The 13589-nt window shown below is 38.0% G+C and overlaps 1 protein-coding gene across 1 annotated transcript in view; it reads left to right on the top strand.

Annotated features, from left to right (window-relative positions):
- LOC135482120 (pleiotrophin-like) overlaps nt 1-13589 on the top strand; it is a 42391-nt gene that overhangs the window by 12071 nt on the left and 16731 nt on the right. Inside the window, exon 2 of the mRNA XM_064761964.1 lies at nt 8497-8606. Coding sequence (XP_064618034.1) covers nt 8501-8606 — 106 coding nt within the window. The 5' untranslated portion in view covers nt 8497-8500. The remainder of the gene's footprint in view (nt 1-8496; nt 8607-13589) is intronic.

Here is a 13589-nt window from a genome sequence, read left to right as displayed (position 1 = left end):
GCTCTGAACACAAATGGTTGGAATGCATAAGACCAATTTCAACAGCCATAACCAAAATACACTATTGTCTTTGACAAAACTTTAGCTTTTCTGTAAGTTTAGATCAATATCAGATTTTTTAATTATATAGAACTGGAAAAGCACACATTATTAGTTAGGTAATGACAAAGATGGTTCGGATATTTCCCTGTCCAGATCGATCAGCGATAGACCTGCGGTAGCCAGAGTGTTAGGCTTACACAGTGTACTCCCAGGGACAATATTGATGTCTCAGACAGCCCCCCATGGTGGTAAGCAGTCCCGGTGATTAGGCAAATGGGGGAGGGGGAAAAAAACGTGGTAACAACGCAAGAGATAACTGAGAAACAGCCGATAGATACGCGATAGAAAACTGATAACTTTCCGTTTTGATGTGGTCTGTACTGTACGTAGATCTAAACACACAGCCATATACTGTAGACCTATTTGTACACATAGAGGATTTGTTACTGTAATAAATGAAATGTTTCTTATGTTGTTACCAAAAATGGATGTTATAGTTGTTTCTTTCAATCCCTGGAAACAAACTAACCCTCAAATATGGAACATGCGGCGCTTTAGGTCTAAAGAACTGGTCAGGTACTCCTTCTGTATTTAATAGTCTGAAATAATGTCTATTAACGATTAAAGGGGTCTGGTTGCTAAAAATACCAGTGGTGTCAGAACTTAAGTATACAGCGTTTGACAATTTATCATAATCGCCATCCTGACCGATCAAACTTATACATTCCATCTATTCAAACATGTATTTGGAGTATAGGTTGATGGTAACAATATAGATGTACATTGCCCAAACCATGTACTCACACTTTTCATTTTAGTAAAAGTTTTTGGCGTTAAAATATTGAATACATAAATAAGCCTATGTTTGTACATATCTTTGCAAGACTTTCAAGAATTACAGAACAGAGCACTTAAAAAGAGGGTTTGACTTGTAAGTTGTACTAAAATAGATGATAGATGTACATGTACTTTATATGTATAGGGGTAATAAAATTATGGTACATGATGAGAATTCAGAGCATGCAGCTGGTAAATAATGGTGAAATGGTAACCTGAGAGGCTCCAGACAGAAAGACTTCTGAGTATTAACTAAACCTTTAAAATTTGAGATCTATGTCTTTTATTGGCATAGATGATAAAACATGTATACGTGGTTGTCCGGGAACAGGCTAGAGAGAGAGAGAGAGAGCACTGACACATGCCATCAGGGGTGAGGCTATTATGTGGGCCTGGAGACACCTCTTGTACTCCTCTGTTCACTGTTCTATAGGTGACTACTTATCTTGTCTGTATTGCCCTGGCAAGGTTATGTAAGTGTGTAGCATCTGTGGTTATTCAATAAAGTTTTGTGCTAAATCAACATAAATGTGTCAAGGGTGGGTAATTGATTAAGACATCATGTTGTCCCGATAAGTACTATTCTATTTACCAGTACTGCACAGTGCGTAAATGCAGTTGAAAGCCCTGCGGCTACTTTCATAAAGATATCGTACAATATCACACATATTACCCAATAGTACTTTAATAGTGACATACAAAATATCGTACGACAAATATACGATAAATAAATGTGGTACGCCGCTTTGTGAAACTGGGGCCCCTGTTCTTTATCTACCCATATGCAAGAATCTGAATGATTAAACGTGATATGTAACGGGGTTTTGTAGAGCGAAGAAACGTACAGTACACGCATGTACACTGAAATGTGAACTCCATTCACACCTCAGGCTCTCACCTTGTCTCTTTCCTGTTGAATTAGAGATGATGTGGAAGGATGTAAGCTGGGACTTCAACACCAGGCACCATTTATGTATTGATCTTGCCTATAAGGGGCTATTAAAACTTTAACTGCTGATGCAGGTGTATTGTCATACACTGTCTGTTTTTATTAGTGCCTTGAGAATGAAGCCATGTGCAGCAGGCACATTATGTGTGTATTTCTCTAAACCTGTTGGTACCATATTTGCATATGTGTGCAGTAATTGTGTACAAGTTTTATATAAGAAAGAGTTCACTTTGCCTTAGGGAGACACATATTTTGAAGAGGCAGTCTTTAAATTGGAATTTCAGGTTAACAAAGTTTAAAGCTTGCCTTAACTCTTTTGGAGTATATCTATAGATGTGTGCACTAATTTCTTAAAATTTGTGTCAATGCACAAAATCACACTCTTAATTTCACACTTAGCAGCTTGTGCTTATATTCAAGATTTGAACTTCTGTATGTGGAACCCTGCGTGGCTCAGTTGGTTAGCGTGCTAGTGCAGCGCAATGACCCAGGAGCCTCTCACCTGTGCGGTTCCTGTAAGTTCAAGTCTAGCTCATGCTGGCTTCCTCTCCAGCCGTAAGTGGGAAGGTCTGCCAGCAACCTGCGGATAGTTGTGGGTTTTCCCTGGGCTCTGCCCGGTTTCCTCCCACCATAAGGCTGGCGGCCGTCATATAAGTGAAATATTCTTGAGTATGGCGTAAAACACGAATCATATAAATAAATAAATCTCTGCATCCTGATTGTCAGCCGTGTAGAACAGCAGTTTGCATCAATTTGAACAGTGGTCAAACAGTTCCATACATACCTATTTTGATCCCTGATAATGTGTATATGCAGTGTGTTTGTGTTATTTATTGTTCAAAGTTTTAACACGACGGCATGAGTACATTAAGGCACAAGCATGGTACGACTAACTGAATTATAGAAGTTTGATAAGAATTCTATGACATACATGCATGAAATTGTGTGTGCACATGGTGGTAACATGATGGTTACCAGAAAGATGAAATAATATTCTTTTTTCTAGTCCACAAATAATGAACAGGTGATGTTGTGCGTGTTATGTATATGTTAACTGCTATGACTCACTGAAATCTGTTGAGGGTGCATCGTGATAGACTACTATATTTCATCTCAGATTTTGTTTCAGAAGCACAGAGAGAACTATGGGGTGTAGAGAAATAATTTGCACAGTTTTATGATGCTTGCATCTTAATGACACAAACAAATCCTTTTAGTGTCATTTTCATAATAATTGTATGCATAAATTCCACTGAAAAAAATGCTCTTGTGGTTGCAAAGGTTCAAGAATTACAACAATAAAAGCCTTTAACTGATACTTTTGTTGCCTGGTTTGTCCAATAAGAAATTAATCATTGTCCCAAAAAATTGTTTCTCAGCAACGATATACGTAAGATGTAGCATATACAAGTATATCCAGGACTGTGAATGTAACTTATGCATCAAAAGCCCAAGTTTTTTCTTGTTCTTTATGTTTTCTCTCACAGTGTTTTACTACATTTATTGGTGAACATACCGGTGTGTGTACAGAAAGCTGATCTGTAAATCACTGTTTACCCTGCCCTTTATCTCCAAGCATGCATGACTTCTCTGGATGTGATGTTTAATTACATCTTATACATTTATGTACTTGGTCAAGGCAATCCCGCTAATTCAATATGGGATCTACATTCAGACCAGGTAATTGGGATCATCTCTAGTGTTAAAGTCTCGAGGGACGTGAGCTATCTACACCAACCCCAAGTTTCCTGCAAACTGCAGCTTGCCCGAACGAAGCCACAAAGCCTATGTTCAGCCTCATTGCCCTGATTTAGCTCCTTCGCTGACCGTCTAAGCTATATTCATGTCAGGTCTTTAATTTACCGATCAGTGACTATAAAATCTAAAGGATCCTAGTGGCCTGTCCTACCTTCTTTATCTCAGGCAACAGGACTCTTCATTAAGTTAAGTGTTCATGGTAGAATTTTTAGTTTAATACAAGCCTTTCTCTGCTTGGTTGCATTCTCAGTCAACCCCCCCCCCCTCCCCTCGTATTTCCCTATTCCCTATTGTCCTTGAAATGTATAAAAGACCTGTTCATTCTATCCCATTTCCATCTTTATGGACTGTGTGTACACTGTGCATGTAGACAGCTGTTAGATAATCAACTGTGTGAAGGTTTGACCAGCTTCAAAGGCAACAGCCATTTTCCATTAGGGGACTGAAGAAGAGGTAATGTTGATGGTTTAATGTAGATGGTGATAGCTTCTATTCACATGCCCAGCTGCCAAAGTGAGTGTTATTTTAACAGTTTTAAGAGGACTAGTAAATATCCTTCAGCATCACTTGTTTGTTTTTCCAGTGATGGTGACTTAGGGCTATATTGCAATGCAGTATTTGCAGGGATAGAAAAAATCTCTGTTTTATTGACACACCTCTGCTGTTAGAGTTGAAGATTTGCCACGCCATAAAAAAAGAGGGATTATGTTTTTGATGGTATCTTTTTGACAGCGATACTGAGGCTTTGCCTGCAGCACTCAGTCTGACAGCAGACAACACATGCTATAGGTCATCAGCATATATCAGAAATGCGAAGCCGTCTTCTGTCTATGGCTTCTACAGTGTACAAGCATAAATGAACATGTGCCATTCCTGAAAGGGTATTTTATGTAGGTTTTTATTATTTTTGTTTGTATACATTTTTCATAATTTACACTATAATGTTAATTTTTAAGGGAATTTTTGAAAAGAGAAAGCCACATTACTGGAATTCTTCATCCTTTTCACATGTTCTCAAGGTATTTATTCAAGCCTGTTCTGAAAACATTATTCTCCGTGGACTGATAACATTAGGGTGTCTGAGTAATCTTGCAGTTCGTCAACTCAACCTCCAGGAAAGAAAATTAAAAAGGCTCATAAATCTCATTGAAAGTTGCTCTATCATATGCGAAAAGGTTGAGGAATTAGGGTAGAAGAGTTTTCTTTGTATTTTGGTAAATCTGTATTTGATTACATACTGTAGCATGTCTTTTGTTGTAATATATGTATTACACTGTGTTGATCACCTAGGACTTGTTCCCTGCTATATTTGGTATATAGGAAAATGTACATGAAGAGATGGTTGCTTCAATTGACAAACAAATTTTGTCCACCATTCTGCTAGACTGGACATGAGTACATATCCAACTTTGAATTCAGCCCTTAGTTGTGCGTCATCCATAAATGTGTACTTATATGTTCATGTATTTATGCTGTACTGGCACAAACAAATTGGTTCCTCTATCTTGATTAGTTTGGCTATTGTATTGAGGAGATCTCCCACTCCCTACCAAGTGGATTTTCAGAAGTTCATGGTATATTATGGAAATGATGATATTGCAGCATTATTCATATGTTCATATACATGTAGCTTTAGGATGTCAGTATATGGTAAAGATAACCTTTACATGGTACAAAACCCTCAGTTTTCTCTGGATGCACTGCAACACGGGACATCAGGGCCATATATAGAACCATTCTAGTTGTGGGAAACGTTCAGGCTCTCGAATGGATCAAATCGTATCAAAACTAATAAGTAAACTGAACAAAAATATGATGGTTTACTGATAAAAAGTTAGGTTTTAATACAAATTTCTTCCATTCACAAACTTAAAAGCTGTCTCCACAGACTTACAAGGCATTTCATAAAACTCCTTTAAGCACACGGTCACAGAATCTCCTATAAAGTGTGGGATTAGAATCTTTAGACTTTTTCCAGATATTGCCCTGGGGATACATGTATATTTTCAATATCAGCAGTCAGTGCCATATGTAGCTTCCTGTGTGCAGCTAGTTGTCCTGTTGAAGCAATGGTATAATGTTTATTAATGTAAGGATAAGTAATCCTTACATCGTTAACCGGTATTCTGTACTAAGCTGATAGGTCCTCAGCAGGATGAATTTGTTACCCACAATCTCTACTCCCTGACAGGGCTTGGAAATTGTATTATTTATGCATATGCACTGTAGCCAGGAGAATACATGTCCAAGTACGCCTGGAATATACATGCATGCCTCAGATTTGGGGCAAGCTCTTTGGTGCAGGAGTTTGTAAAGAATTTAATTCCTTTTTATTTAGGGAATCTGATCTTAATTAGGTATTTTGAAATAATCGTCTACACAGTACAGCTACTGTACTTGTACTGTAGCCTGATAGATGTCCGCCCAGTCGGCATGGTGACGGTAATTAGGGTGGGCGACTGGAAGTGGATGCAGGCGACTACATTGCAGTGAAACAGATTTAAATTCATGCTGAAATAATTGCAAGTGTTACAAAGTGATACATTTTATGTACATGTGAAAAATATGCTATATTTACCTCTGCAGGTGTATTGAAAGATGTCCAGTTAATACATGTATCTCTGCAAAATATACATTTTCTTTTCCGCAAATAGTAACTACATGTAATTTTATTAGGTGTGACAGTATATAATTTAAGTGAAAACATTTCATAAGTATGATGGAAGTGTATGATCATACAGATATAATGAGGTGTCAATAACATTCTGTGTCAACACATTACTTGCAGATGTTAGTAAAACTATGAAATAATGAAACAGCAACAAGTGGAGATTACTTCCCCATGCCTGGACAACAGTCGGTGTGTGTGAATTCATATCTAACCTAAATATAGTATTTTTATGTTCTTTTAGTCAGTTATAGGCTTATTGGTTCCTTTTCTTTTTACCTTTATAAGTGTATTACTATAACATTATTTAAATATTACATGTTCAGTAGAATTAAAACACCCTGAGAATTTGGAATGCCAGGGGCGTGTTGCTGCACAGATGCGTGCATGGACCCATCTCTGGTGATTGACATCTAACTGTGTACAGGGTAGTGTGTTTGTGTACATAGTGTGTACCCATAGATTGTTTTAGTTAGGCATGTTTGTTTATATTGTGTGTTTTGGCATTGTTCTATTAATATTGACTAAGGCTGCCTGAAGGCCTGTTCTTGTGGCAGTGATCAGACTGGATGCTGTTCTCTCTCCTCAGATGCTCTAAGGGTAACATGATTAACCTTCCCTAGGGATACTTCCATGTATATTGGTGGATCCCCAATGGCAGATTTGTGGCTTTGCACTGAAATGGTTGTCAGGTAACAGGACAGGTAGATTGGCTTTCTCTGGAATTGCGGGGTCTTTTCCTCTGCCATCCGTAAACAAATTATCACCTTGATAACCATTGTAATAGCGATTAATGATATGTTCCTAAGTGTTTTAAAAATACTGAATAATTTTTAAAAAATTTGATATTTAATATTTATAGCTAGGTGATTTGCACAATGATGTTTGTGTAGATTAACATATCATTCCTCATGTTATTGGTTTAGGTGAGAAAGCTTTCCCCTGATGATAACTTAGACCCTTCCTGTTTCTGCGGCTTAACACTATACATTTAAATTAATATAAGCTTTAGGCGACATCAGTTTTGTTTTGTTTTATGGGTGCAATGACATTAAAAAATTCCAAAAATGAAAGAAAAATATAACTGAAAATTCACCATTTATTTTGTTAACTTGTTAAATTTCTGGGATAGTCCACAAGAAGAGTTCATTTTAAAGCTTTCTTTTTCTTTTTGTACCCTCTGATGACATTGATAAGAGATTTACTCTGGCCGGCCTAAAACAACAATTTAAATTGTTGGCCTAATAGTAATAGTATAGAATCAAGACACAGAGATGCACAAAGCCTAGAATAGACGATAACATAAACATTATACTTTACATTCATATGTTACTGTAGTGTAGTGTGGATGTTGGAATGTTATATGTTCCTCTCTGTTATGATCTGTTACTTACTTGTATATATACATGTATGCAAGTCTTAATATTTCAGAAAGAGATTTAAATAGTTTCTAACTCTGAACAATTCAGTTATGTTACATGCGCGGTGCATGTACCATGGGAATATGGCATTTAATTTCAAATTGATAAATGTCATAATTATGTTAATAATTAAAATTAGTTATTGGCTTATTCATGAGTAGCTCCCATCTCCGTTTAAACACACATATTTTGGTTGCATGGGTAGACTGTGGAATTCATGTCACAGAGCTTGTACTACACCATTGCATTCATGAATTGTGAGCAATGTGTGAGGCAGTTGTAGGGTAGGGGAGGAGGAAGGAGGGGTGGGTGTGTAGAATGCTTAGCAAGTTGTGAGGGGGTGAGGTCAAGTTCTCATTCCTCTCCTCAAACAGTCCGCTGTAATACCAGCCTTGCCTAGCCTATAGTACAGTTTGAGTCTTCTAGCTCCTATCATGCTCACTGTATTGGGAATTAATTTGATTAAGTATCTGCCCACTGTTAAACGACCTGGACTCTAGCTTATCTTCCAATCAACCCGTCAGCAGCTGAGCATGGGCAAAATAAGCTGATAATTTCCTATAACCTGATTTCTATTTCCCCCTTTGGCCTGGGCACTTGGAGCCCAGCAGTGTTTACCTACAAGAAGACCTTGGGTAGGGAGTTGGGCTGTGCTGTAGGAAAGTCTCAGTGCGCTGGGTTGGGACTGCTTGTGGCTGGCTGTTATTGTTACACTGTGCACATACATGTACATGTGCATTTACAGGCGGTAGTGCACTGTCCTTACCCTACCTGTACCTCAGGAGTGTGTTATACTACAACAGCATCTATTTCTTTTCCAGCAAGATGACACGACAGCTATGCCTTGCTGCATTGACATTGTTACTGTTGCACTTTGCGGTATCTCAGGAATTGCTTCAGCGTCAAGAGAGGCGAGCACGTCAACAGAAAGGTAAGCCTGCATTCTCATCACAGATCATCACCTCTGATATTTTGGCCGAAATTTTGTCCCTGAGTATGATTAAGTTGCTCATTTTGCTGGATTCTGAGAGTTATATTAATCATGAATGTGTGGTTTGTGGTTTGTTTGGAACATACTTGCAGGATGATATCCTACTATTAGAGATTTTTTTGTGACAGACCAAAATAAAACAGACTATTAGACAGAATGTCATTTCAGATGTGAACTGTATATTGTTTGACGTTTTAGACAAGAAGGTACTATTTTTACTTCCTCTCATATCTGGTTAGATAAATATCACAATGGCAGTTAGTCAGAATCACTTTAAATTTGAGTTAGCACAGAGCATTTTGAAATAATTAAGACTTCTGTACTGTTTCATTTCGGGGGGTAGATCGGTCATGGCCAGGTGATTGTTTTCTTTGAATCTCTAGGACACCAAGAGGTGTTGGTTCAAAAACAGCTTCGGACATTAAAGTTTTGATATTCCTAGGCGCGCTTTTCTCTGGGCCTTGGTGGTATTGCACTGTTGACAAGCTTTTTACATGTACATGTCTTAAGACAGGATTGTTGGAGATCACCTAATTAATTACATACACCTGATGCAAATTCACCCTGAGGTTAAATAAAAACAGCATCATGTTAAATAACTGATTTGAAGATTCTGCATGTACATTTGTATGGTTTATATTATCTTAATTGGACTTCTTCACAGTGTGATTGTAGCAGTATCTTGTCCCAACACCCCACATTCCTTGTTATCAGTGTACATTTATATAGCTCAAGGTGCTACCCCTCTCACCTTTATCATATAAGTGATCTCTCTCTGACTGGGGGTTGGGGTTAGGGGTGGTGGACAGAGAAAGATTGTTAACATCAACACCAGCTGGACTACGGCTACAAGACTATAATAAAGCAGGGTTCCACCCACACCCTCAGTGATAAAGCTTGTCCACTCCACTCTTGCCTTCAGCCTTCCTTCTTAGCAGCACTGATTGAGCTTCTAAAATCCATGAAGAATGGAATTCTACACTTAAGGGGAATAGTCATAATGAGGTGCTTCATTTCCAGCTTTTAACAGGCTGTGAGTTGATTGATGTACTGATACACTGGACTGCCTGGAAATATCTGTTAACAGCTTTTGAATGTACATGTAATCGAGGACCTGTGCTGGCAGAGTGCTCTGAAGTGACACTCTCCACACTGAAAGCCCAGGGTCTAGTCTCACAAAGTATTGTAGGACATTTTTTATGACGTACATTTGTCGTACGATATTTTGCACGTCACCTCTGTCCTATATATGCGATTATTGTACATGTACGACATCTTTGTGAAACTGGGCCCAGAACTCCATGCTGGAATTTCGCCCTTGTGTGCATTATCATTTGTAAACAGCTTCATTAACACAGAAAGTTTGTCAGTTATAAGTAGCTGGACATATGCTGTGAGTTTTCTCAGGGTTTTTTGAACTTGTAAACCTGACTGCCTTGAATGAAAATGAGATAAGCCTGCCAAACACTGCAGATGAACATAAAACATACATCTTTGTAACCATGTGTAAGTAATGTATAGTGTGTATAGATGTGCAGTGCTTGTTGTTAGTGTGAGTGTGACGTTACTGTATCCTCCAAGTTAACTTTTTGCATGTCCTGTGCATTTACATGCGATTTGAATAATTTTGCCTTGCGGTGTAGAACACCAAACATATCAATACATGAACAATGCTTGCCTGTAATTTTCAGGTGACTATATCGCATTTAATTGAGGAAATACAAGTGAAAAAAATTTCACATGTACATGAGCAAACCATTGGTCTAATGCTTACTAAGTAAGTATTTTGTCATACAATGATACTTGTATGTTTAAAAATTTTTGTTTCTGCTGAAAAATAATTTTAGTTCAGTATTTATAGTGTCGCTCATTAATCAAATTCAGGAGAGGGCCATGTTTGGCTGAGAGGTCAGTGGGCTCCTGTCACCGTTCAAATGAATCCAACCCTACATGTGGCCCTTCCCAGTATAGACCCAATCACTATCAAACCCAAGGCTAAGCCAGTTTATACTGCTAATGCCTGTATATTATTGGAAGGTTTGTTTTTACTAGTATTTTGAGAGATGTTGACCACACAAATATGATTTTGATTTCAAGGTCACAAACAATATTGGCAATGTGCTGTATTATACAACAATTGATTGCCATTGTAATTGTACTAAACCAAATCAGGTTGCAGTCAATTAACCTTGAACACATGTATGTTCAGTATTATGTCGTTTGGTTGTGAAGTCGTAAAGTGTTTTGACCGGCCCGGATAACAATGTTGGTAGAGCATCCGCTTCGGGACCGGTAGATCCAGGATCAATCTTTGATCGAGTCACACCTAAGACTTTAAAAGAGGAAGTTGTAACTTCCTCGCTTGGCGTTCAGCATGAAGGGGATAGTGCAACGACTGATTGACCCGTATCAGTATAATGGCTTGGGCGGGGTGGCTTACTTGCCTTTGGTAAGTCGTCTCAGTGAAGCAGCACTATATAAAAGAGCGGTGGAAATCCTTCCTGCTACAAGGAGGCACATTACACGTACATGCACCCTAAGGATTCCTTCGTCGTCATATGACTGAAAAATTGTTGAGTATGACGTTAAACCCCAAGCACTCACTCACTCACTCACTCACTCACTCATAAAGTGTTTTGTGACAGTGAAGTTATATTTCAGAGATACTTTCTACTGACCAATCAGATCTATAGATGTGAGGATTACGTTTGATTAATGTTATTAGAATTAAAGCTTAGGAAATAAAAAAGATTAAATAATCCTTCGATATAATTACATACAGCTGTCACTAATACAAATCAATCTTCTTTTGTTCACTGTTACTGTTTGATTATAATTGTATCAAACATTGACAACAATTTAGTTTAATGTCAGTCTTAAAAGTGTCATTTTATGCAGTTTAGCGGAAGTGTCAGATTTTCTATTGGATGTGCCTGCACTATGTGCCCACACGACATACCCAACACTTGTAGCAGTTGTTGTCTTGGAGAAATTCAAGACATTCAGATTAGCACGTTGTAACATTCCGTCCCCGATTTAATCACAATACAATGACAATGAACAAGGATGTGTGGCAGCTGGCTTTTATATACAGTAAAGATGACATCTGAAGAGGGTTTTAACCCTAACATGTGTGACTTGACACCATTGTCCTGTTGTGTCTTACGTAGCCCTTTACATACTTTAGGTGTGATGCTCTCTATTGAGGGTTACATTTGCACCAGCAGGAAACAGTGAGACCTATATGTACATGATCAGTTCCAATTGACGCTGGTCATAATAGTGTTTTGTTGTCTTCCTGGGCCAGGTTGCTCAAAACTGGTTTAAGATTTAATACCAGATTTAACTTTAAGTCAAGTCTTCAATTTTGTACTTAGCCTAAATAAAATTTGTGTAACATTATATTAAATGTGAAGCGAAAGTGCTGCTGTTTATACTTCAACTTTGCATTGGAAAACTACATTGGTTGCAGAGTTTGGTTAAAAATTTAAAATACAATATGACTTAATACTCAATATGACTTCGCTCCCCAGTGTATATGAACACTATATGATAAATGTTATCTTGTGACTGCCCTGAGCTGTTCCTTGTTTGCTTTAATGCAAAGTCCCATTTTCCTCTTCCACTCTTTGTTTACCTGGAGACACTTCTCGTCTGTATTAGAGCACTTTTGAGATTTCCTCTTGAAATCCTACAACCTTTGTGTTCAAATTTCCTTTCTTTGTCTAGGTTTTTAATTTTAGGATACCTTTTAAATTCTTATCAGCATCCAAGCTCATTCGTTGTCATGTGAGCTTGGTTTGATTGATACATGATAGAACTGGCTGTGCATGGTAACGTTTGTATACCAAGGGAACCCCCTGGCTCTCAAAGCTTTTAGGGTCCATCTGACATTCCCTGCTCTTCTGGGAACTAAGCGCATAGCTATATGCCTTGAATTCTACTGTTTGGTTACCTTTTAGTGTGGTTAGATCTTGTCTGATACAAACACACACACACACACTATGGCTGCCGAGGGGTATCTTGATGGAGATGATGTTACATGTAGTTCTAGTAGGATTGCTTAACTCAATGACATGGGTATTTTGGGACGTTGAATCCATACATAAATTATCCTTCAGCTACACATATATAGCCTATATTACATACTAGAAGATACTGTACCATACAACGTATTACTGCTGTGCAGTTCACATTATTTTGAACATACGTCATAGTACCCATATGATAAATACACACAGTATTCAAGCAGCCTACTTGCATTTATACATATACGAGAGAAAGAAGTTGGTTTTTCTGATGTGGAGGATAGGTACAAGAAAAAACAACGGAAACCTTCTCAGATTTCTTTGTCATTGTATTCTAACTGCAGTTTCGAACTTTTGTTCTCATATCCCTGATGAGAACGAAAGTTCGAAACTGCAGTTGGAAAACATATACACGTTTAATGTCCAGGCAGCTTGCTTATGAACAAATTTCAAAATTTTGGTTGAGTGCGTCAAACATTTATTCATTGTCCTGCAATGTTATAGCTGCAGATTTTGTGTGCAGACAAAGGAATTAAGTGTATCTTTTTCTGATGTTCTTAACGGCGTAACTACATGTAATTGTTGCATGCGTAGTCATGTACACAAACATGTCGATGTCTGGTAGGAATAAGGGAAGAGCAGGTGATGTTCACTTTCATGATCTGTGCTACTGAATTGATTAACTCTGTAGTCTGTAGTCATGCCAGCTTTGGGGCAACCACAGGTATAAGAGGTAGAGGAAAGCTCAAGGCCATCTACGGACTGGCTACAAGAAAGCTTCCTGTCACCCACATGGTGCCTAAAGACCACCATCAGGTAATCTGAAAGATGGAGAAAACATAAAACAAGCTCAGATGAAAGAGTGCAAAAAGTTATTTCTAAATGTTGTCTTCAG

Source organism: Liolophura sinensis, chromosome 1 (genome assembly GCF_032854445.1).
Source record: "Liolophura sinensis isolate JHLJ2023 chromosome 1, CUHK_Ljap_v2, whole genome shotgun sequence".
NCBI classification, from domain to species: Eukaryota; Metazoa; Mollusca; class Polyplacophora; order Chitonida; family Chitonidae; genus Liolophura; species Liolophura sinensis.
The sequence above is the reverse complement of the archived record's forward strand: the minus strand, read 5'-3'. Positions and strand labels throughout refer to the sequence as shown.